Source organism: Balaenoptera borealis (assembly GCF_965194805.1).
Source record: "Balaenoptera borealis genome assembly, chromosome: 6".
In the NCBI taxonomy this organism is placed as follows: Eukaryota; Metazoa; Chordata; class Mammalia; order Artiodactyla; family Balaenopteridae; genus Balaenoptera; species Balaenoptera borealis.
In genome coordinates, this window is record NC_138863.1 from 115,382,038 (window position 1) to 115,406,030 (window position 23,993).

The 23,993-nt window shown below is 41.0% G+C and overlaps 1 protein-coding gene across 1 annotated transcript in view; it reads right to left on the reverse strand.

Annotated features, from left to right (window-relative positions):
• The window catches only part of LOC309631454 (uncharacterized protein), a 126,721-nt gene that overhangs the window by 100,292 nt on the left and 2,436 nt on the right, over window positions 1-23,993 (reverse strand). Inside the window, exons 2-4 of the mRNA XM_082397930.1 lie at window positions 6,771-6,925; window positions 4,905-5,013; window positions 4,191-4,346 (exon numbers count right to left, since the gene is read on the reverse strand). Of these exons, the coding sequence (XP_082254056.1) occupies window positions 4,191-4,346; window positions 4,905-5,013; window positions 6,771-6,898 (393 nt within the window). The 5' untranslated portion in view covers window positions 6,899-6,925. The remainder of the gene's footprint in view (window positions 1-4,190; window positions 4,347-4,904; window positions 5,014-6,770; window positions 6,926-23,993) is intronic.

The window sequence follows — 23,993 nt, forward strand, 5'->3', positions numbered from 1 at the left end:
TAAGAAGTTCAGTAACTTCCCTGGTGGTCCAGTGGTTAACACTTGGTGACTTCACTGCCATGTGCCCAGGTTCAATCCCTGGTTGGGGAACTAAGATCCCACAAGCTGAGTGGCCAAAAAAAAAAAAAAAAAGAATTAAAAAAAAAAAAAGAAGTTCAAACAACATTAAAAAAAATTGTGAAATAGTTTGTGCACACAGACAATAACAGAGACTAGTATAGGAACACATAAACATCCACCACTTGGCTTTATCAAATCTTAACATTATAACATATTTGCTCCCCTTAAAAAAAAAGCATTGCCAATCCATTAAGGGCCTGTATACTAAGGACTGACTCTATTTCTCTTTGCCAGCATGTATCATTACAACAAAACATCTCTCCTTAATTCAGTGTTTACCATTCTAATACATGATTTTATATTTTTGATGCATACTTTGGCATCCATATACACATAATATAAACATATTTACATATATTCATATATATTATATATCCATGTATTATATATCAGTGATGACATTTTTAAAGCAAAAAAACTGCTGGGGGGGCTTCCCTGGTGGTGCAGTGGTTAAGAATCCACCTGCCAGTGCAGGGGACACGGGTTCGATCCCTGGTCCAGGAAGATCCCACATGCCGCGGAGCAACTAAGCCCGTGTACCACAACTACTGAGCCTGCGCTCTAGAGCCCGCAAGCCACAACTACTGAGCCCATGCGCCACAACTACTGAAGCCCACGCACCTAGAGCCCGTGCTCTGCAATAAGAGAAGCCACCGCAATGAGACGCCTGTTCACTACAATGAAGAGTAGCCCCTGCTCGCCGCAACTAGAGAAAGCCCACGCAGCAACGAAGACCCAACACAGCCAAAAATAAATAAATAAAATAAATTTTAAAAAAACCCAAAAAACTGCTAGGAATTGGGAAACAATAGCATTTCGAAATTCTCAGATTTTGGGGTAACTCGTACTGCAAAGCAAGCAAAACGTTCCAGGAGCATGGCTCACAAGGCACACAGTATACCATAAAAGGGTAAAAAATAATAGCTTGGTGGCTTAAGAGGAATGACGGGATACACCAAAGAGAGAATCAGGAAGGTGATCTGTTTTTTAAAATTTATTTATTTATTTTTGGCTGTGTTGGGTCTTCGTTTCTGTGCGAGGGCTTTCTCTAGTTGCGGCGAGCGGGGGCCACTCTTCATCGCGGTGCGCGGGCCTCTCACTATCGTGGCCTCCCTTGTTGCCGAGCACAGGCTCCAGATGCGCAGGCTCAGTAATTGTGGCTCACGGCCCTAGCCGCTCCGCGGCATGTGGGATCCTCCCGAACCGGGGCACGAACCCGTGTCCCCTGCATTGGCAGGCGGATTCCCAACCACTGTGCCACCAGGGAACCCCCAGGAAGGTGATTTTTAATTTTGCACCAAGACTGGGCCATCCATGCAAAGAAATGAAGCGCTAAAGTTCAAGAGGACGTTTCCTAGCAGGGTCTCCTCGTTACACTCCCAGGGCTGTTGGAAGGAGAGGAACAGGGAATGTGAGGCAAGGCTGATTCTTAAGGTGCTTAACAGTACAGCTCACACTTCACAGAAATGAAAATTAAGGAGGAAGGGACGGGGATCTGCACACTGACCCATTTTCAGCTTCTGTGGAAAAAAATCACCATTTATAGCTAGAATGTACTATAACAGAAGGAGCATAAATAACACTTAAACACTTGAACACATGCCAGAAAAGCAGAAGCAAGACTCACAAAAGAAAGTGCAATGCTCAATGGCATGAAGACATAAATGGAAGGACATTCATTTTTCTTTATAGCTAATAGACTTTAAATTTTTACAAGCAATTTTTTAAAGTCACCCATAATTTCCCTACTGTATGGTAGTTTTTGTTTCTTCATATTCCTTCCCAATTTTATCCCCCCCATACATGCACAGTATATATACAATGTTTAACTCATTTTAATCATTGTATAATATACAATTCAAAATGCCACTTTAAAAATTTAACATGGGGGCTTCCCTGGGGGCGCAGTGGTTGAGAATCTGCCTGCCAATGCAGGGGGCACGGGTTCGAGCCCTGGTCTGGGAAGATCCCACATGCCGCGGAGCAACTAGGCCCGTGAGCCACAACTACTAAGCCTGCGCGTCTGGAGCCTGTGCTCCGCAACAAGAGAGGCCGCGATAGTGAGAGGCCCGCGCACCGCGATGAAGAGTGGCCCCTGCTCGCCACAGCTAGAGAAAGCCCTCGCACAGAAACGAAGACCCAACACGGCCAAAAATAAATAAATTAAAAAAAAAAATTTAACATGTTTTCACCAACACACTATCAGTCATTAGACTTAAATTCTCAGTGTCTGCATCTGCTTCCTATTGTTTCCAGTTGCCTACTATTATAAATACGCTCTGACAAGCACAGTGGGTATTCTCAGCATAAATAGGGGAGGGGATGCTAAGAAAAACTAGAAAATGAACACTTTTTAAAGAGAAAAGGTAAATGTGGAAGATTTAGAAGTTACCTTTAGGAGCCAGTCGATTCAGCAGAATTGGGTTCCTGTTCTTGTACATTAATTATGTGTGTTTTAGCAGGTATACAGTTCTGCTCAGGGAGGATTTTTAATTTTTTAAATTTACAAATGCAGAAAAAACCCATAGATGATACTAAAAAATATACAGGTACCCAGAATTAATCAATGTTCATTATATATATATTTTAAAATACAGGGATATTCCTAAAAAGTTGAAGTCTCTTTTGGACTCTTGTGCTGTCACACGGGCAGCCTCTTGATGACTGCAAGGAACAATAAGGCAACTTAGTTCCAAAGTAGTTCACGTAAACGGTGATAAAGGATGGAGAGATGGGTGTGATCTATGCAGACAGACTACTCTTTAATGGGTGGCTGTTTCTAACATAATTACAATAAGACTCCTTGTTTGTATAATGCATTATAGTTTGTAAAGTGCTTTTGTGGCCTACATAATAGAGGGATGTGAGGTAAGCTTCAACCAAGGCTGCCTTACTCCCCAAGAATGGACATAAAATGATGAAGTAGCAGCAGCTAGGGAGGACGCTTACAGGAACTGCACAGTAAGTAGAGTTTTGGGTTCAGTTAAGGAATCTTTACCAGGTTACATTACTTCAATCTCTCTTCTGATGAAAACGTGAGCGGGAACAATCCCTTCTCCTCGGATCAGTGTGACTCAGAGACAGCTCAAGGACAGACAGCTGTAGATAGGTTGGAACTGAAAACTCCAGCAAATATTCTATTAACAGAAAATACTCTTAAGGGCAATCAAGAGAGGAGTGCAGGGCAGAGAGCATCTCCTCACAATCAAGACGGCAACAAGCTCCAAAGTACAAACCTGTTTGGAAGTTGCAGACCTGCATGGAGCTTTGAAAGTAACAACTAGGGCTGCATAACAAGACCACACAATACTGGGCCTCTCCAGGTACTTCTTGTAAGGGATCCTGGGGCACGTTGCTGGGTTACAGGCTGCAGGGTGCTGGCAAACTATGTGACAAGCATGGTGAAGAAAATATGGAGCAGACAATAAAGATGGAAGCCTTCAAAAGGAAAAAGGGAAGGTATTTGGGGGATTAATGTCACAAGAGGTATGTATATAATGCATACTGAACCCAGTTTCAGCTTATTTAGAAGAAATCATCATTAATATCTACTATGTAGAAGAAGCATAGCTTCAAGCATATTTTAATGCTTGAAATTCGCGAGAGAGGCAGGACCAAGAGTCACAAAAGAAAGCACAGTACTTATAATATATTCATGTACATACATATATACACATAGACATGAACGCACGTATGCATATATGCACATACACATTTGTGAAATAGAAATTTATGAATAAACTGAAAAGATTGTTAAGAAAAAAATAAAAGAATTGGTAAGGACCAGAAATGTCAATAAACTCCATAATTTATTTCATTTTCACAAAAAAACTGCTGGCTAGAACCAACATGGAGATTCTAATTAGCATCAGTATTACCCCTTGTGTGAAGCCTTCTCTTAGCTCCCTTTCCTCCCATTAGAGCTGATGACTTCCCCTCTATGAGTCCAGAGCACTTTTCATTTTGAGCCTTTTTTAGCATCAGTCACAATCATGACAGGCGGTATCATAGGTTTCATTTATTCTTCAAGTAGGCTTTGAAGGCTAGGATAAGGACCGTGTTCTACTCACCTTTATATCCCGGCATCCAATGCAGTGTTTGGCCAATGTATGTACTCTATGCATGCTTGCTGAACCTGAGCCACTGTCTGTCACAGAGAGATCATTTGTCTTGTGGAAGCAAATTCTTCTGACCTTCCGGTCTAGTTCTCCCAGCTTGGTTCTCTCCTTGAGGCAAAGAATCAGCAACTATCAAGTTAAGTTCGTGGAGAGCCTCTGTTTGCTTTCTTCCATAGGGGGATAAAGACCAAGGCTTTTCCCCAGAGGCTAAGACACTAGTTCTTCATATATGCTGTTAAAGGAAAAACGAAACAAAACAAAACAAACTATTGGAGACCTAAGACTGAGTGCTGAGCGGAAAAGCAGGGAACTTGACCCAGAGGAACAGGTCTAGGAGCTCCTCAGGGATGCGGTTTAGGAAAAAAGAAGTAGATCTTTTAAAGCAAAAACACTCAAACTGTTTCTGCCCCATATTAGGAAAGCAAAATGTCTTGAGTGATGTTGGCTGGCTGGTGATATCTGCATCTGCTGTTGTGTAATTATGGGGCTGGCTGGCCTGGTCTTCTTTGGGAATACGGTATGCATTTGGGCCATTTTGGGATTATGGTGTGTAGATACCTCACGACCTGCCTGGTGGGGACTATGGCATCCACTGGGGTGTCAGCAGATGCCCTGGTTTCAGCAGGCTTGGTGGACTGGTCAGAGTTTAGCAATGCACAAAATTACCTTGGGGATTGAAGGTAGCCTTCCCATCTCTACTTCTGTCAAGAAGATCAAACCCCAGCCCTTGTCACATAAACTGTGGGTGACTCCACTTTTCAACAGTCTTCCTTCTCTGAAGTAAGGAGTAGAATGAACATTCATTCAATGCCTACTGTATGGCAGGAACTCTACTGTACTTAGAAACTTTACAAATGACATGAAGTAGATATCACCACTTTAAAGAGGATGCCATACAGCTATTAAGTGGTAAATCCAGAGTTCAAAGCCTGGTCTAGTCTGGCTCTAAAACTTTGTTGGTCGATAGCCTCTGATGTCCTTCAACAGCATTAACAGGACACAGTGACTCTCACACTACCAGGGAATGACCTGGGCAGCTGGCTATGACACAGGGCCCCAGAGATCCACCCCAACCTGGACTTTAGTTTCTAGGTCTTAGAGGCCTTGTGTTACTTTGCTAAGTGAAAGACTAGAAATTTGGACCATCGAGAGAACTGACCACAGCATAAAATGCTCTCTAGTTAGAAGGAAAGAGAAAACAAAAACAAAAACTAAATGAAAACAGTGAAAGGCTGAGAGTACTTAGGGTATAAGAATCTAATTGACCATGTCTAATGTTTTATTGGTTTTGATGGTGGAAAAAGCAGTATGTAAAAACACATGATATAGAAAATGCCCTTTATGATACAATTCACTAAAATTCAAATGAGACAATGCATCTGAAAGTGCTTTAAAAGCATAAAGTGCTATACAACTGTGAGGGATTACTTGTCCAAGAAAGCTTTTACAGGAGAAACTTGCAACATTGGTGTTTTTGCCTCTCCTCTAAGAACCAGAGCAGTTTTGAGAGTTGCTCCTCATTGAAGAAACAACTCATGCTTATTTCCCCAGCTTGGCAGGATCAGGTAGAGAACAATATTAGCCTTCAGGAGGGGAAACTCTCTGAGTCTACACGAGGCTCCACAATCGTACTCTGAACTGTGGCCAAGAAGATTGGTTAGCACTTTTTAAAGCATTTTTAGAAAAAAATACATAGTGTGATAAAGCAGTATAATCTACAATAAATTAAACATTAATGGCATGCCTAGAGACTTTGTACAGTGAAATAGTTTTACTAAAAAAAATCAATTTTTATTTGATGCCTTGTAAATATTCAACCTTTCATCTTAGTCCTTTCTGCCCTGTCAACCCCGCCCTCGACCCCTGCCCCTCCATCTCTTGTTCTTTCTTCTCTAGCCTTACATCTCTCATTGTACTTCGGAGAAATGGGATTTTACTACTCCTTTCTCCTAGAACTGTGTCTTCAGATTCTTCGAAGTGTCTGATCAAACACTTTCTCTCTGAGTCTGAGAGCACGTTGCGCCTTCTTCCTTTTATTCTTCCTTTCTCCTTGTTCCCTATCCCTGTCCCCACTACCTCAGAACTTCAAGTTCCCACTACAATTTCAAATATAGAATATTTTGCTGTTCCTCCTACGAGGGAGCTTAAAATGCCTCTAATTACACCATTTCCCCTGTCTCTCTTCTCCTTTGCAATTTAGATGCAGCACAGCAGAACAGTCTGCCTGACTCTCCTCTCTGATCTGTCATGTCATTCTGAAGGATTTCTGTCTTATGTGAGTCTTGCCTCAATAAGGGCCCAGCACCCCAGCTGTGTCTAAAAGAACTGCTTCACAGGCAAAGCCACAGGGCCACAGAGCTGCAGTCTCAAGAGGCTTTGCTGTTCAGCCAGTGCCAGGTTGCTCTTCAACTCTTGGTTGAAAAATAAATTTCAGTCTTATTTACCTAAAAAATGTCCTTCTATTTATAAGATTGCAAGTTCTTATTTCAATCTGGATGTGCCCACAAGTGAAAAGTAATATAATGGCTTAACTGTTTCCATTGGTCCAAAGTAGTCTTTGAAGAGAATGGGGTGTGTGCAACTCTACTGGATAGTTCTTGGACATGCTCAAGTTTTTTGGTTTTTTTTTTAACATCTTTACTGGAGTATAATTGCTTCATTCTCAAGTTTGAGAACTACCTGAAAAGCTGTGGTAAGAAAAGAACAACAAATACATGTGGTAGGACAGTATTTTGAACATTAACTGATGTTCCCCTCTTTCCCATCTGTTCTTTCCTGTTATCTCTACCCCTCCCTGCACCCTCAACCTTCAGGCTACTAATTATTTTGCCTTTATTGCCTTAAGAAAAGAATGAGGGGCTTCCCTGATGGCGCAGTGGTTGAGAATCTGCCTGCTAATGCAGGGGACAAGGGTTCGAGCCCTGGTCTGGGAAGATCCCACATGCCGCAGAGCAACTAGGCCCGTGAGCCACAACTACTGAGCCTGCGCGTCTGGAGCCTGTGCTCCGCAACAAGAGAGGCCGTGATAGTGAAAGGCCCACACACCGCGATGAAGAGTGGCCCCCACTTGCCACAACTAGAGAAAGCCCTCGCACAGAAACGAAGACCCAACACAGCCAAAAATAAATAAATTAATTAATTTAAAAAAAAAAAGAAAAGAATGAAAGGGAACAGAGCTGATTCCTGATATTTTTGCATTTCAAAATAGACTTCGAAATCATAAGTAGGGAAGAGTTTAAGAGAAGAGTCTCTTGAAGGCAAAAGATTAAGCTTTTGAAATATCAAAGCCAATGCCTTGAAAGGATTCGAGACTTTAATTGTGTACAGTGTGTCAGAGTCAGACTTTTCTCTTTCTTGAGACTAGCAAGGGTCTGGATCCAGGGGAGCCAGTGAGGAAGCTAGTGGTAAGTAGACTTAGGGGTTTCAGAGAAAGTGGTCTGTGAGGTATACATCCTGCCAGGGAGCAGAGAGGGACATAAGCCCCACAAGCTGAGGTAAAAGCAGTGAGATCCCAGAGTTCCCATCCCCTGCCAGCAAGGAAGGAATGACTGGGGAGAACTGGGGCAGCTGGGCCTGAGGCACCTCCCAGGCACAATTCTAGGGAAGTGGCGAGAAAAGAAAATCTTCCTTCTCTCTGTGTGTGTGTGCCTGGTCTCTGTACCCAGATTTCCTCTTTTATTTATTTATTTATTTTAAATATTTATTTATTTATTTGGCTGCACCAAGTCTTAGTTGCAGCACGCAGGATCTTCGTTGCGGCCTGCGGGACGTTCATTGCCACGTGCGGGATCTTTAGTTGCGGGATCTTTAGTTGTGGCATGTGGGATCTTTTAGTTGTGGCATGTGGGATCTTGAGCTGTGGCATGTGGGGTCTTTAGTTGTGGCATGCAGGATCTTTTACTTGCGGCATGCAGGTCTTTAGTTGTGGCATGTGGGATCTTTTAGTTGCAGCATGCGGGATCTTTAGTTGCGGCATGTGGGATCTAGTTCCCTGACTAGGGATGGAACCCGGGCCCCCTGCATTGGGAGTGCAGAGTTTTAGCCACTGGGCTACCAGGGAAGTCCCCAGATTTCCCCTTATAATAAGAACACCAGTCATATTGGATTAGTGCCCATCCTGATGGTCTCATTTTAGTTTAATTACCTTTGTAAAGACCTTATCTCCAAATACAGTCACATTCTGAGGTACTGGGGGGTTAGGATGCCAACATATCTTTTTGAAAAGGACATAATTCAACCCATAACAGGCCATTTACACAGACTGGCACAGATTACACAGATTTCACTATCTCTTGCTGAACTCTTTTTTCCACTCCCACCGACCCATTTCTCTCCACCAAAGCCTTCTGGAAGAATCTGTAGTCAGGAAAACATCTGGTAATCTCATTTATACTGAGGTATGATTGGCCAAAATTGTCTTTGTCTATAAAGTACAATGGTCCAAAATGATATAAAGCAACAAAAAGAAATCGATAAAGTTTAGTATGTTGTCCCTCTTGGAAATACCTACATTTTAACAAATCACAAGGAATTATACTCATTCCTCTAAAACACAACATATAACATATATGTTATATACTGTAACATAAATCGTAGCAGTGCTTGGGATAATGAGTAAAAACTTGCTAAGCAATACTTGGTTTTCATTATAATTCACATAAAAACTGCATTTTCTATTAATGGCAAAATAAGGTTGATTGCCATGTTGCTGATACAATGATATGCACTCATAATTCCCAAATGAAGATTATTGTAAATTTCTTCTTTAACGCTAATAAGAAATATAAACACTCCTAAAGGAACTGCAAACTTGGTAGCTACTGCTATTTCATAAGTGGTTCAAAGGCTATGAAATTAGCAAGATATTTGAACCGCTCAAACCAACAATGGCTTTAAATCCATCCCTTCCAAAATTGCACCTAGGAGCCATTTTTGCAGCCAATAAAAGCTTTAATTTTTTTTAACTCAAGAATGTGGGCTATGATAGCACAGCTATCATATTTAAAAAGCACTTAAACCAAACTGACACTAGGAACTAAAAAGTAAGATAGGAAAACTTGACTTTATATGTTGTACTCTAAAATACAGTCGGTTATCATTATTCGCAGTAGTTAAATTCTATAAAGTTGCTGTGAACACTGAATTAGCAAATACTGAATCACTATTCCTATGCGGAATACAGGAGCCTCTGGTCACAAAATTTTTGTCAACTGAACCCATATCTTGTTTCATGTGTGTTTCTGTTTAAAGACACATTATTCAATGTATATTGCTGATTAACATTGAACTCACGGCCAACAACACTATAATTCGTGCCTGAAAGAAGCTTATCTAACACTGTATTTTCTCTATAAGGCACATCATAGCCGTCTTATGCTTAGGAGTGGGAGACACCACTGCAGCACTATCCTCGGGGGCCATTTTAAATACCAAAATCCCCACAAAAAGCACAAAAATGTGAAAAACATAGCATTAAATAGACCACAAAGAGGACACTTGTTTATAGTATGAGACCTGAAACAAGAAGGCCAAGTGGCACCTTGTTTGACCTCATCTGGGAATGTGTATAATCAGCAACTCAAATTTTTGGCCCCTCTGCTCATCTCTGGGAATGACGATGAAAATGCCATGGGTATTGATTTTGGGGTTGTAGGTAAATTTTTAGCAGGTAGGAGAATTCACAAATACAAAGCCATGAATAATGAGGTACTTTGACCTGGCTTCCATTGCCCATAAACCAAATAAATAAATAAGGTCTTATTTGCCTAACAAAATAGGTTATTTACGTTTAAAGTTGATATTTGTAATGTGAGGCCTCATTGAGTGCTGGCTAAGTATAATTAATGTCCAAGCCTTGCTACTGATTGTGAGACTGACCTTGGGCATGCTGGATTTCTGTGGGCCTCAGCTTCTTGTTCATAAACTGATAGTCTTGGACTGCAAATATATATACGTATATATATGTGTATATATATATATATATATATATATATATATATATACGTATATATATTTGTATTCATAGAAATACAGATATCTTAAAGCTATTTTTAGAACGCACACAGAAGAACACATATTTAAATGTGCTTAACATCAGGAAGATATATAAGAAAGTGTTCTGGACAGATGGGGGACAGTGATGATATAGATGTTTTCTTTTTATGCCTTTTGGTTTTTGAACCATGAAAACATACTAGCTATTTAAAACATTAAGCAATAAAATTGAAGACGAAGAAAGAGAATAAGAATTAAACTTTAAGAAGAAAGGAGGAGGAGAAAAGAAAGAAGGAAGGAGGGATGTAGGGAGAAAAGAGAACTCCTGATAGGCATTTCATGTTCTGTATGGCAAGGGGTAGATATTACAAGCTCAGATTATACTATGACCATTAGGCCACAGGGTTTTATTTACATATCTTTTAATAAATCATGTGCTTATTAGGCATTTGCTGAATACCAGGGACAGTGCTAGAATATTATTCTATTTAATTTTTTCCTTATGTCTGTGAAGTAGGTATTAAGTTGAATCATATGAAATTGTCAATACTCAATGATTTTTGACTCACAAAAATGTCAGTTTCATATGTTCAACCTAATGTTAACATCCCCATTTTAATGATGAATAACCCAAGGTTCATAAACACTGAGTAACTGTCCAGTGGCACACACAGCTTGCAGAGAGACTCCTGATCTGAACCCAGATCTCCTGTTTCCACCGAGTAGCAGGTATACATTTCAGGCCACAAAAGTAAATGTCCAAGAAATGTTTAACTTTCTTTACATATGTGTGACCTTAAATGCCACCAAATGGTAGAGATTTGACTGTAAAAACAAAAACAGAGATCGGATGATGCTTCTGCCAGCCCAAGAACACTGAAGATTGCCGGCAAGTCACCAGAAACTAGGAGAGAGGCCTGGAATGGATCCTTCCCTCAGAGCCCTCAGAAGGAAGCAACCCTGCCAACACCTTGATCTCAGACTTCTGGTCACCAGAACTGTGAGACAATACATTTCTGTTGTTTAAGTCCCCTAGTTTGTGGTCCTTTGTTACAGCGGTGCCAGGAAGCTAACATACAGCCCATCACTGGTTGAAGAATAAAACTAGCCCTCCCCCCGCCCCCTTGTAGCTTCTAGCTCTGCTCCATTTCAACAAAACCAGAAAAGAATTTACTTAGAAGCGAGACACAATGAACTGAATCCTACCCAAGGTCATGAAACCATAGCTTCAACCTTTCCCAGAGCACAGAACTCTGATTTTGAAACCTACCTCGAAGGATGGGTCACTCCAAGGCCATTTGGGCCACTGACAACTGTCCTGGACTCTTTCTTCCACACAACAAGTGTGACTGCTTTTGTGTCATGGAAAGATTAAATTAATGAGAGAGAGTTTCTGCGGGGAGAGCAGAAGTCTCCATTGCCATTTAACATTAGCAGTGCTAAATATACTTTGTTACCTATACTGGGTGCTGATTACATCTTGCTTTCTTTTGTGCAGGCAAATCTGCTTGGAATTATTTTGGACTCAGCGTGGGCATGGTTCTTTGTTCACTCTGTTCCATTCCCCATGGTTTCTTTATTGATGGGAGATTATTAATGAATGAAGATAAGAACTAAATTAATGTTCCTTTTAAAAAAATTAAATGACCATGTTTCCGTTTATATATTTCCAACAGCATGTTCATTAGCTATTTTATATCTCTGCTGTGTATTTTGGGACGTGAGCCTCGAAATACCTACCTGAGTTCTTCTGTGATGATGACGATCATTTGGTTCTTTGCCTAACAATTCCCCAAGTATTGCCTCTGGAGACCAGTCAAAAACCAGAGCCCAAGTGAGGTAGTTTGGTTGAGGGAACTTAATACAAGGAACTGGTTACAAAGGTGTTGGATGGGCCAGAAAGCCAAACTGGGGAAGGAAGGGAACCTCAGTGAGAAGCAATAGCCGGAAGCCTCTACCCTCCATCCCTAGGGTTGGAGAGACCAACAGACTGGCTGGATTAACAGAGGCCTAGAGCCACCGTCCCCAGATGGACCTAGAATGAGAATCACAGAGAGGCAGTCACTGTGGGAGAAGCCCCCTGAATCAGAAAAGGAGGAAAATACCTTGGCTTCTCTTCTTCTTCTGCCAGTGTTCCTAATTTATTTTTTTATCTTTCATTGTCCTAATTTCTTTTTGGCATGGTCAAGTGAGTCTAGGAATGGAGTTGGCAGGAATCAGCTTCCTTCCAAACAGAAAGAATAAGAGAATGGCAAGGAATGAATGGATTTGAGAGCAAGTAGGCAAATGACCAGCACATTAAGCCCCTAGTGCAGTATGTGATGTTGGGCTTTGGGTAGCAAATGGTCAAAGCAGGTCAGAGACGCCAAAACCAGAGATTGGGCAAAGCCAGTGAGGTATGACTGATATTGCATACAGAACACAGGGTCATAAACAGGAGTTGAGTCAACAGAGGGGACTAGCACATATACATCATAAACTATTAGTAGAGACGTATAAAACAGTCTCCTAGAGATCAGAGGAAACACAGTCATAGATTTTCATGATAATTAGGCCATATTACGGGGATAGAAGGTCAACACACACAGGGTAGTAACAAGGGGTCAAATAGGCTTAGAGAGTTGCAATTCATTGTCTGTATGTAGGAATCCATTCCAAATAACCAGTGTGAAAGGTAGACATTAGAATTCCAAACGGACTTTTCTTTTTGTCAATATCTTTGCCATTTTATATTTTCTGGTTATCTGAAGTTAATTCCTACATCTGCTTGGAAACTGCACTTTGAAATCATTGATATTAGCTTGACTACTTGCCATTGCTTTCTCATGAGAGCAAATTATAAAGAAAAGTTGTAACTATTTGAGTTTTCTGTTGATTTCAAACTCTATAAGTAGGATGTTCCTGTTAGGCACCCAGAAGGCACTTATCTGCAGTGAGGAAGGCAAAGATAATGGGGAATAAACAAAAAAGGAATCATCCAATCAATGAACAGAATGAAAGCTTAAACATGAAGAGTAATGTAACCAACAAGTTAAGTCTTACATTTTCTTTCCTTGTATTATTTATCTTTCATGGGCTTGAGTAAAGCTTTTCTTATTTATGGCACCATATGAGAAAAAGATAAATAGATACTTTAAAGTGATCATACTACTCTATTTAAAAATAATCTCTCTGGATCCACAAATGCTTATTTGGATAACTGAAATGAAAATTGTTCCTTGTCTTTAATTAATTAGATTGAAAGTTAAAAAAATTTTTTTTATTAACCAAGCTCTTTTTGGTGGAATCTAAATTAATATCCATAGGAGATGCCTGGTTCACTGATTACACAGGCACCTTGCAATAATTAATATTTGGAAGAAAGCAGTGTATTTTGTATACTCTTATTCATCAAAAAATGTGCATTTTGGAAAACAATAAAGGAAGCATGTACAATTTTAGAAATACTAGTTTATATGATCACACACACACACGTGAGGCCCAAAGCCTATATAACGAGTCTGCTGTAGCTGTAATCTAGATAATTAATAAAATTCATTCACCCAGAAATGGAGGCATCAAATGTGTGCAGGCACAAGGCTAGGCTCTGAGAACATGTAGATACACATAATTCCTAGCTTCAGGAAGTTTATAAGCTAGAGAGAAAGTCTAAGAGGCTGCTATAGAAGCTATGAGGTGACTCTTGCCGGGGACCACAGGTGGCACAAAGCAGGGAGGGGTCCTTAGGCGAGGAGTCATCCACAGGTTTTCAACCTCAAGGTTTGCAAAGCTGAGGCTCTGGATCTTGGATAGCCCAGTCCCAAGCCTTGGCCTCCTGCCCATGGCAAGCTCCAGCCTGGCCTCCACCTTGAGCTAACATCACACTGCTGTACACACAGCCACACGCCTCCCGCCTACCTCTCGCTCCCAGTTCTCAAGGGCACCCTTTACAAACTTAATGCCACCTCTCCCTCCCCCTCCCTTCCCCCCCACTTCACTTCCTACATCAAACAGACTGTCTAGTGCTGCCCATTACGTTTTGCAGAAGTACGTCTGAACATCTGCCCGTGCTACAGTGCAGGTACCTGCCATTTCTTAGTTTGTTCTTTCACAACGGTCTCCCATCGGGTCTCTCCATCTTCTGTTTTGATCTGCTCTACTGCAACTTTCCACTGGCAAAGAGCTATCTTTCTAAAACATGCTACTCTCTTTCCCAGTACCTTCTGATAGATCCCCATCGTCCACACACAGTGGCTCTCAGACTTGGATGTGCCCCATTATCACGTGAGGGAACTTTTCTTTCCAACAGATTCCTCTTGAACCAAAATTTCCGGGAAGTGCAGCCTGGGCAATCTGTATTTTTAACAAGTTTTTCAGATGGCTCTTTACTGTCAGCCTGGTTCTAGTCGGGGGACCAGGGTTTTGGAACTGCAAGATGGAAGTCCAAACTTAGCACACAAAGTCATTCACATTGACTCTTCCCCAGTACACATCCCATACCACGGCCACAGCTGTAATCCACTTCTGAAACTCTCAGGGTTCTCCTAAGCCTCTGTCACTGCACATGCTGTTCTCTCCAGAATTGCTTTTCACTCCTTTTCTACCCTGGAAAGCATTCCCTAAGCCTTCTTCTTTAAAGCTTTCCCTGATCTCTCAGCTGAGTGAGGACTTTTAAAAGTCCTCCTCTGCTTTTAAAAGCCCTGTACAAATCACTGCTCATAGTGTACTTTATTTATTTATTTTTTAAAAAAATAAACATTTATTTATTTATGGCTGCGTTGGGTCTTCGTTGCTGCACGTGGGCTTTCGCTAGTTGTGGTGAGCGGGGGCTACCCTTCGTTGCGGTGCGCGGGCTGCTCATTGCAGTGGCTTCTCTTGCTGTGGAGCACGGGCTCTAGGTGCACATGGGGTTCAGTAGTTGTGGCACGTGGGCTCAGTAGTTGTGGCTCACGGTCTCTAGAGCGCAGGCTCAGTAGTCGTGGCGCACGGGCTTAGTTGCTCCGCGGCATGTGGGATCTTCCCAGACCAGGGCTCGAACCCGTGTCCCCTGCACTGGCAGGCAGATTCTTTTTTTTTTTTTAAAGGAACTCCTTTATTTATTTATTTATTTATTTATGGCTGTGTTGGGTCTTTGTTTCTGTGCGAGGGCTTTCTGTAGTTGCGGCAAGCGGGGGCCACTCTTCATCGCGGTGCGCAGGCCTCTCACTGTCGCGGCCTCTCTTGTTGCGGAGCACAGGCTCCAGACGCGCAGGCTCAGTAGTTGTGGCTCACGGGCCTAGTTGCTCCGCGGCATGTGGGATCTTCCCAGATCAGGGCTCGAACCTGTGCCCCCTGCATTGGCAGGCAGATTCTCAACCACTGCGCCACCAGGGAAGCCCCAGGCAGATTCTTAACCACTGCGCCACCAGGGAAGCCAAGCCCTCATGGTGCACTTTAATTTTCACTTGTCTGTTTCCCTTCCTGTACTTGGACTTCTTCAAGGGGTGGGGCTGCAAATTACTCATCTCTTTAATCTTAGTGTCCAGCCTTGTTCCTGATTCATAACTGGCACATAACATAAATAAATGAATGGATGGATAAATGAATGAACAGAGTTCTAGTCACACTATGGTAGAAACTGGCTGTGTATAGACCATTATCCTTTATGAACTAAATAATTATATATCTTCCAACAGAATACTATTAAGTGAAGCTAGCAGAAGTTCTTCAGCATTTGAGATGAAATGGAAACCAAAATAAATGCTACTGCAAAAATATAATTGCTTTCCCAGTGCAGGATTGAAGGAATCATTAAACATTTAGATTAATGTATTGTTTGGCAGATGGCCAACATTTTTATTTTTCATTTGCCTTTGTGTTCATTTATGGGCTGGCAAGATACACACACATGCAATGCATCTTTTTTTTTTTTTTTTTTGCAAAGTCAAAAATATTTTTCAGGGCTTCCCTGGTGGCGCAGTGGTTGAGAATCTGCCTGCCAGTGCAGGGGACACGGGTTCGAGCCCTGGTCTGGGAAGATCCCACATGCCGCGGAGCAACTGGGCCCGTGAGCCACAATTACTGAGCCTGCGCGTCTGGAGCCTGTGCTCCGCAATAAGAGAGGCCGCGATAGTGAGAGGCCCGCGCACCGCGATGAAGAGTGGCCCCCACTCACCGCAACTAGAGGAAAGCCCTCCCACGGAAACGAAGACCCAACACAGCCATAAATAAATAAATAAATGAAAAAAAAATAAAGAAAAAAAATTGTTCAGTGTATTTCTATTTTTTCTGCTTTTAGTGTTGGTAGTATTTTTGTTTCAATGAACGTATCATAAACCCCCAACCACTAAGCAAGAAATTAACACTTAGTTGTATCAGTTTATAATTTAATGTAAATGTAAATGGAATTCTTAATGGCTTTGGTTTGCTTTTGTTTAGATTCATTACCTCTCTTTGGGTACCATACACTTATTCTTCCCTTTGTGACTCCTCCTCCTCTTTCTGTCCATGTGGTTCTTTTCGGTGGGACTGCTCGGGGGAGGGGGGCATGTGACCCAGGCTTGCCCAACTGGAGTCACAGTGAAGTGCTCAGGGAAGACACCTAACCCAAGGCAGCCAATGAGAGTTCGTGCCAGTTCCTTTGTCGGGGCTATAGGGGAAGATGTACTCTGTGCACTGGGATTGATAAAGTATTAGAACATCAGCCATTTTTGCCGTGGAGTGAGTAAAGCTGCCTAAGAATGAAGCCAACACAGTGAGAAGCAAAGCCAAAAGACAAAGAGAGGCAATTTCTGATGATATTTTGAGCCTCTGCATATAGCTGTAAAGGACTGTAGACAGTTTACCCCTTGGGATTTATACTTATTTGAGCTTCACTCACTCTAAAGAAAAAAATTCCTTTTTATTCTTCAGCTGATTTGAGTTTGCTTTCTCTCATTTACTACCATAAGTGTCTTGACCATAAGACATTACGACTGATTTTATAGCATCACTGAATTTGTTGTATTACACAAGAATTGTGTGAATTTTCAATAAAGCTCTTCTCTTCTATGAATCTCTAGAGATATACTTAAGTAGAAGTAATTTACTAGTTTGTTGTGAGATCTTAAATAAGTCACTTAATTCTCTGTACCCCAGTTTCCTCATTTGCTAAACTGGGGAGTTAATACTAAGTCCCTTCTGCAGAATTATTATTCTGTGGAAAAAACACTGACACTTTAGAGCAATTGACTGCTATTTAAGGATCGTAATTCCCCAACCATAAAAGCTGTTATGGCATATAGTAAGTGTCAGGGGCTGGGGGTAGCGGGTAGGGTGGAAAAGCAGGAGGAGAAAGTTTGATAAACTTCATTTTGGATAAACCCCAAACAGCCAAATAATTTATTGGGTTGGCCTACTCAATATTATTTATCATATTATCATTATTAGCTTCTTCTGTAATTGCGAGATGAGTTCCAGAAATGTGAGAACCGTCACAGGTTGTCAGATTTACCAAAGGATGAAAATAGATTTCAGAAAAAAAAAATGTATTCATAATTCAGTTTCTTCTCATCAAATTAGAACCAAATGCACAGTTTTAGATGGAGAGGAGAAGCCTAAACATTCGTCAGATATGTGGTTTAAAGAGATGGCAATGCCTGAGACAGAAGTAGGAAAAAGTAATGACTATTTAAAAATCTGGGCTGCTCTAAAACCAGAACCAGTTTTAATAAAAACCAACATGATATGTTAAACTAAATGTAATTACACACTGGTCACATTGTAACTTCAAAGAACTCAGAATGCATTTCTTTTTATCTTTTACTTAAAAAATAATCATGGTTCCATTTCCTGAAACACTTTTTTTCTCTATTTTTTTCTCCAACTGACGCATATGTTTACATGACTTCCTGTTCATTGACACCTAACAAAAGTCACTGCTACCTACAATGTGTTTGTGTTTTCTCTCTCAAATTTGTATTTTCTAATTTTAGGTGTTAATACTTAATGACCTGCTCCTAAGACACACTGAATTTCCTCAGACTGAATCATCCTAAAAGTTTTCTATGACTATGTTGTGACAATTGCATTGGATTTCCAGTCTGGGCAACTTCTCAGCAATTTTCCTCCTACCTTATTAGATTTTTTTTTAATTACAAAATCAATGTATATTCATTGTAATGAGACAGAAAATACAGAGTTATAACAAAAGTTATAATGAAAAAATTAATCTCCTTCCTTCAGTCTCATTTCTCTTAGGTCTCCATTGCTTCGTGTGCAACCTTCCATGTAGTTTCTATATTTATACCACATAGAAACATATATGTATATAGGGCCCACCCTTCCTTCCTTTCCACCTCCCTTACTACTCCTTTTTTTCCATAGTTTTCCAAATATTAGATCACACTACAAATCAAAGATCACACAAACTGACAGCCCACAGTCAGGGAAAACATTTTGTTGGCAAAACGTTAAGGAAATTTAACATGAATGACCTAGACTCACATACCTACACGGTAATCATATTACTGATGTTGCACAGGCCTTCCAATTTAACATGGTCCTTTCCATTCCCTGTTATTCATACCTCCACTAATCCACCTTTTTATATTACTGGCCTAACATCCATAAGCATTTGAGTTTATATCCTCCTGATATTACTTAGCTACTTGCTTTTTGCATTTAACATTATGTCATGGTATTATCAATTAGAATTAACTTCAGCTGCATATAACTGAAAATGCCAAATTACAGTGGCTTAAACCCTAAGGGTATCTTTTTCTCACATGTAAAATAAGTCTGGAAGTGTGTGGTCCACAGCTTACATGGTACTTCGGAGTCACAAGGGACCTGAGCTCCCCCTATTTTTCTCCTCCACCTTCCTTGGGACGTGGATTCTAGTCTCAAGGTCAGTTAATCATCCCTAATGGCTAAGGAGCTCTAGTCTAGTCACTTGATCTGTGTTTCAGGCAGTAAAAAAAGTGGAGGGCAAAAACAAAATGGTCAGCTTCTCCTGAGTCAGCCCTTCTTTAAAGATATTTCCCAGAATTCCCACTCAAATACTTCCACTTAGATCTCATTGGCCATAACTTTGTCATACAGCCACACCTAGCTTCACATGAGGTGGCGAAATGTTGTCTTTTGGCTGGGCACACAGGCACCAGAGTAAAATCCAGGTGCTGTTATTAAGGAGAAGATACAGATATCAGTCTCTGCTCCATATCCCTGCAGGTTAACACGGACATATGGAAGAGACTGTGAAGGCCCTCAATATCCAGGCTCGTCTTCTTCTGAGTTAAAAGAAACCTCAGATTTAACCTGGTCGCAGAGGCACTTGAACTGAAGGCTATGTTTCTGAATCTTCACATTTTTAAATAATTCTTCATAATCTTCTCTCCCTCCAACATCAGTATTTTAATTTTTTTAGGATTCACCAAATGGGATTCCTAGGACTAATGTAAACAAATTTTAAGTTTTAATAGATGCTGATGGTTAACTTTTTAGGAGGCTGTGACAATTCATTGTCAGGAACAGTGTTCAGCTGCATATCCATTTTCCTATACACTTCTCAGCGCTGGATATTTTCTTCTCCTTTTAAATGTTGTGAATCATGGGTGAAAAATGATATCTGTCATTGTTTAATTTGTGGTTCCCTTACTACCAGGAATGAAAAGCCTCTTTTCCTATGTTAATTGCCCACTTAAATTTCTTCTGTAGGGAGTTTGTGTTAATACCCTTTGCCAATGTTTCTGTTGGACTATTTGCCTTTTTCTTATCATTTTAACTATGAGAGATGTTAACCTCTGTCATATGTGATGTAAACATTTTCTTCTAATCTCTAAATTCTAAAAAAATCTCTAGCCATTGGAAATTTGTTTACGTAACCAAATCTTTCCATGAATGGCGATGGGTTTCTACTTTTACTTAAGTCTCTCCCACCTTGAGCTAATACAAATATTCTCCTGAATTTTTTTCTAATTTTCTAATATACTTATAGTTTTTTTAAAAAAATAAATTTATTTATTTATTTATTTTGGCTGTGTTGGGGTTTTTTTTTAACATTTTTATTGGAGTTTAACTGCTTTACAATGGCGTGTTAGTTCCTGCTTTATAACAAAGTGAATCAGTTACATATATACATATATCCCCATATCTCTTCCCTCTTGCGTCTCCCTCCCTCCCACCCTCCGTATCCCACGCTTCTATCCGGTCACAAAGCACTGAGCTGATCTCTGGCTGCTTCCCACTAGCTATCTATTTTACATTTAGTAGTGTATATATGTCCATATATACACTACCACTCTTTCACTTTGTCCCAGCTTACCCTTCCCCCTCCCTGTGTCCTCAAGTCCATTCTCTAGTAGGTCTGCATCTTATTCCCGTCTTGCCCCTAGGTTCTTCATGACCATTTTTTTTTTTTTTAGATTCCACATATATGTGTTAGCATACGGTATCTGTTTTTCTCTTTCTGACTTACTTCACTCTGTATGACAGACTCTAGGTCCATCCACCTCACTACAAATAACTCAATTTCGTTTCTTTTTATGGCTGAGTAATCCATTGTATGTATGTGCCACATCTTCTTTATCCATTCATATGTCGATGGACACTTAGGTTGCTTCCAAGTCCTGGCTATTGTAAACAGAGCTGCAATGAACATTGTGGTACATGACTCTTTTTGAATTATGGTTTTCTCAGGGTACATGCCCAGTAGTGGGATTGCTGGGTCATATGGTAGTTCTATTTCTAGTTTTTTAAGGAACCTCCATACTGTTCTCCATAGTGGCTGTATCAATTTACATTCCCACCAACAGTGTATGAGGGTTCCCTTTTCTCCACACCCTCTCCAGCATTTATTGTTTGTTATACTTATAGTTTTGTTTTTATTATTCGACTCATTCAGTCAACTATTTGTTGACCACTTACTATGTGCCAGGTCTTCTTCAAATTCTAGTGGGGAATGCCTTCTAGTTAGGAAAGACGGACAATAATGCAATGAACCAATAAAAAAGCAAGGCATTTCACCAGAGAATTAAAACATGGTGACATGGTAGAGTGAGGTGGGCTATTTCAGATTGAGTGGTCAGGAAAAGCTTCTCTGAGGAGATGGGATTCAAACGTATTCAGGAATAACTACTGCTCTGGGGAGAAGTCCAGGGAGAAGATGCAGGTGGGAATGGCCTTGGGATGTGTGAAGGGCAGGAAGGCTGATGTGGCTAGTGCCTCAGGCTGAGGAGACGTGCTGGAGAGGGAGGCAGGTGCTGGCAGGCTTAGCGGGCCAACGAGGAGTTTGGATTTTATTCTACACTGAGGACTTGCAGTCCACCTGGACTTTGTTTTTATATGTAATATGGTATGTGTGTGTGGGGAGTCTAACTTTTATTTTCTTTCACATTGAGAGTTATCTTTTAAATAAACTATTCATCGTTTGCGGTGGTGGGGTGGGGACTAGGGTGATATCCCACAGACCCTCACCTCATTTAAAACACTGTACAGATATCATCATTATATGAAATATACGTTCAACTGAAATTGAACATATAATGAGTCTAATTTTTTTTGTTTTTGTTTTTGTTTTGGCCGCGCAGCAAGGCATGTGGGATCCTAGTTCCCTGACCAGGGATCCAACCCGTGCCCCCTGCAGTGGAAGTGCAGAGTCTTAACCACTGGACCACCAGGGAAGTCCCCATAAGTATAATATTTCTATCCCAGGGATGTGACCATTCAATAAAATCCTTCTAGAACTACTTTTTAGAAACGTGGTCAGGAAGTCATCTCAAAACCCAGTTTTAATACTTTATAGTCACACAAAACTTTTGATCAAAAACCATAGCCCTGGGCTTCCCTGGTGGCGCAGTGGTTAACAATCCGCCTGCCAAGGCAGGGGACACGGGTTCAATCCCTGGTCCGGGAAGATACCACATGCCGCGGAGCAACTGAGCCCGTGCACCACAACTACTGAGCCTGCGCTCTAGAGCCCGCGAGCCACAACTACTGGAGCCCGCGTGCCTAGAGCCCGTGCTCCACAACAACAGAAGCCACCGCAATGAGAAGCCCGCGCACCGCAACGAAGAGTAGCCCCCGCTCACCACAACTAGAGAAAGCCCACGCGCAGCAACGAAGACCCGACGCAGCCAAAAATAAAAACAAATAAACAAATAAATTTATGTAAAAAAAAAACCCACCATACCCCTAGTTGACTGGCCATTTTATGCATTAGACTTGGCTCTGAAAAAATAATTTTGGGCCAATTCTAAAAATCAAACCTACCCACAAAGGGCCAAGATTTGTTACCAATGAAGATATTTAAAGGAATGTGCAACAGGCTCTGAAGGCAAGTCTGAAGGAAACCTTCCAAAAATATTTTGCATGATGATAGCGTTAAAAGAGTAAGCACACAGGCCCCAAGATAAATTCTGTGAAAAGGAGGACCAACTTTTGGATGTTTAGGTCTGTATAACTAATAAGCAAAAGAGTCATTACTTTATAATTCAACCATATTCCTCTTGATCTGTTCGTAAAATCATTATATAATTTGTAATATGCTTTTTTAAAAATTTAAGCTTTACAACAACCCTGTGGGTTAGGTATTCCTGCCATTTTTACTGATGAAGAAACAGATTAATTTAAAAAGCTCATACTCAACTCAAGTTTCTTGATTCCAAGTTCAGTGTTCTCTCAACATACGAAGTTATCTAAGATCACACAACTTGGAAAGGAGAAGCCACAGTTCACAGCCACCATCCCCTCTGACCACTAGGCTGCATGGACATCTTGACCATTTATCTATCTGCTTTAATCAATGCTCTCTGTAGATTTGACTGGTCTGCCAACTTGCAAATAGTCACCCGTGCAGCAAGTACAGCAAGTAAGCTGAAATAATAATGTTTAAAAAAATAATAATGTTTCCCACTTTAAAATAATGGAGATTGAGTGACACGTGAATTTCTTGGACATTTTAAGATTCAGAGACATGTGCTAAATTGGCCTTAAGACACAGGAATGACCTAGGAAATCTCATGGTAACTGGTAACCAGTATATCAGTCAAAATTAAACAATGCTTGTGGCATTATAACTAAAGAGCCCTGAAAAGGGGTCAGAACTGGGTTTTGGTCTGGACTCCGTTCCCTAGTTTGTCTAAGATACTGGGAAAATCACTTAAACTTTCTGGGCTTCTGTATCACTTAGGGTTCTTAAATTTGATGCAAGTAATGGGAACTGATTGCTGCTAACTTAGGCAAAAGGGGATTTATTGGAAGGATATTGTAAGACGCACAAACGCTTTAAAGGCTGGGAACTGGGCTTGGAAACTAACAAGAACAAAGCACCTGGTTGACCTGAACTAAAAGGGAAATTAGGGTGCTACCAGGGAGTAATGGATTTAGGGCAGTCAAACAAACCCCACCCAACCACCACTGCTTTCCTTTCCACATCTTACAAGATCATCTCCAAGAGGGCTTCTAGTTCAGACATCCTCTGCTTCTCTGTATTTGGAGAAGGGTGGGCAGGAAGCAGGGGGTGCATATGCAAACAGGGTGGTCAGAAACGCTTTGGCCAGATGTGCCTCCAAAGTACAGACGCTGACAATGTGGCACGTAGGAAGCAGGAAGTAGAAGGGGTCTTGAGCAAGCAAAGCGTTTGGGTAGACGTTATGAGGAACCTCCACAAATGACACTTCTCATAAGTGTTGCAAGCTTGCAAACGCTTCTAACACTCACAGCCTTATAGACAAAGGACAGTCCTGACTATGTGAAAGAAACCGTGGCAGGGTTCCTCACGCCTACGAAATGAGATACAGCACCCAGCACTGACATGAACTTCAT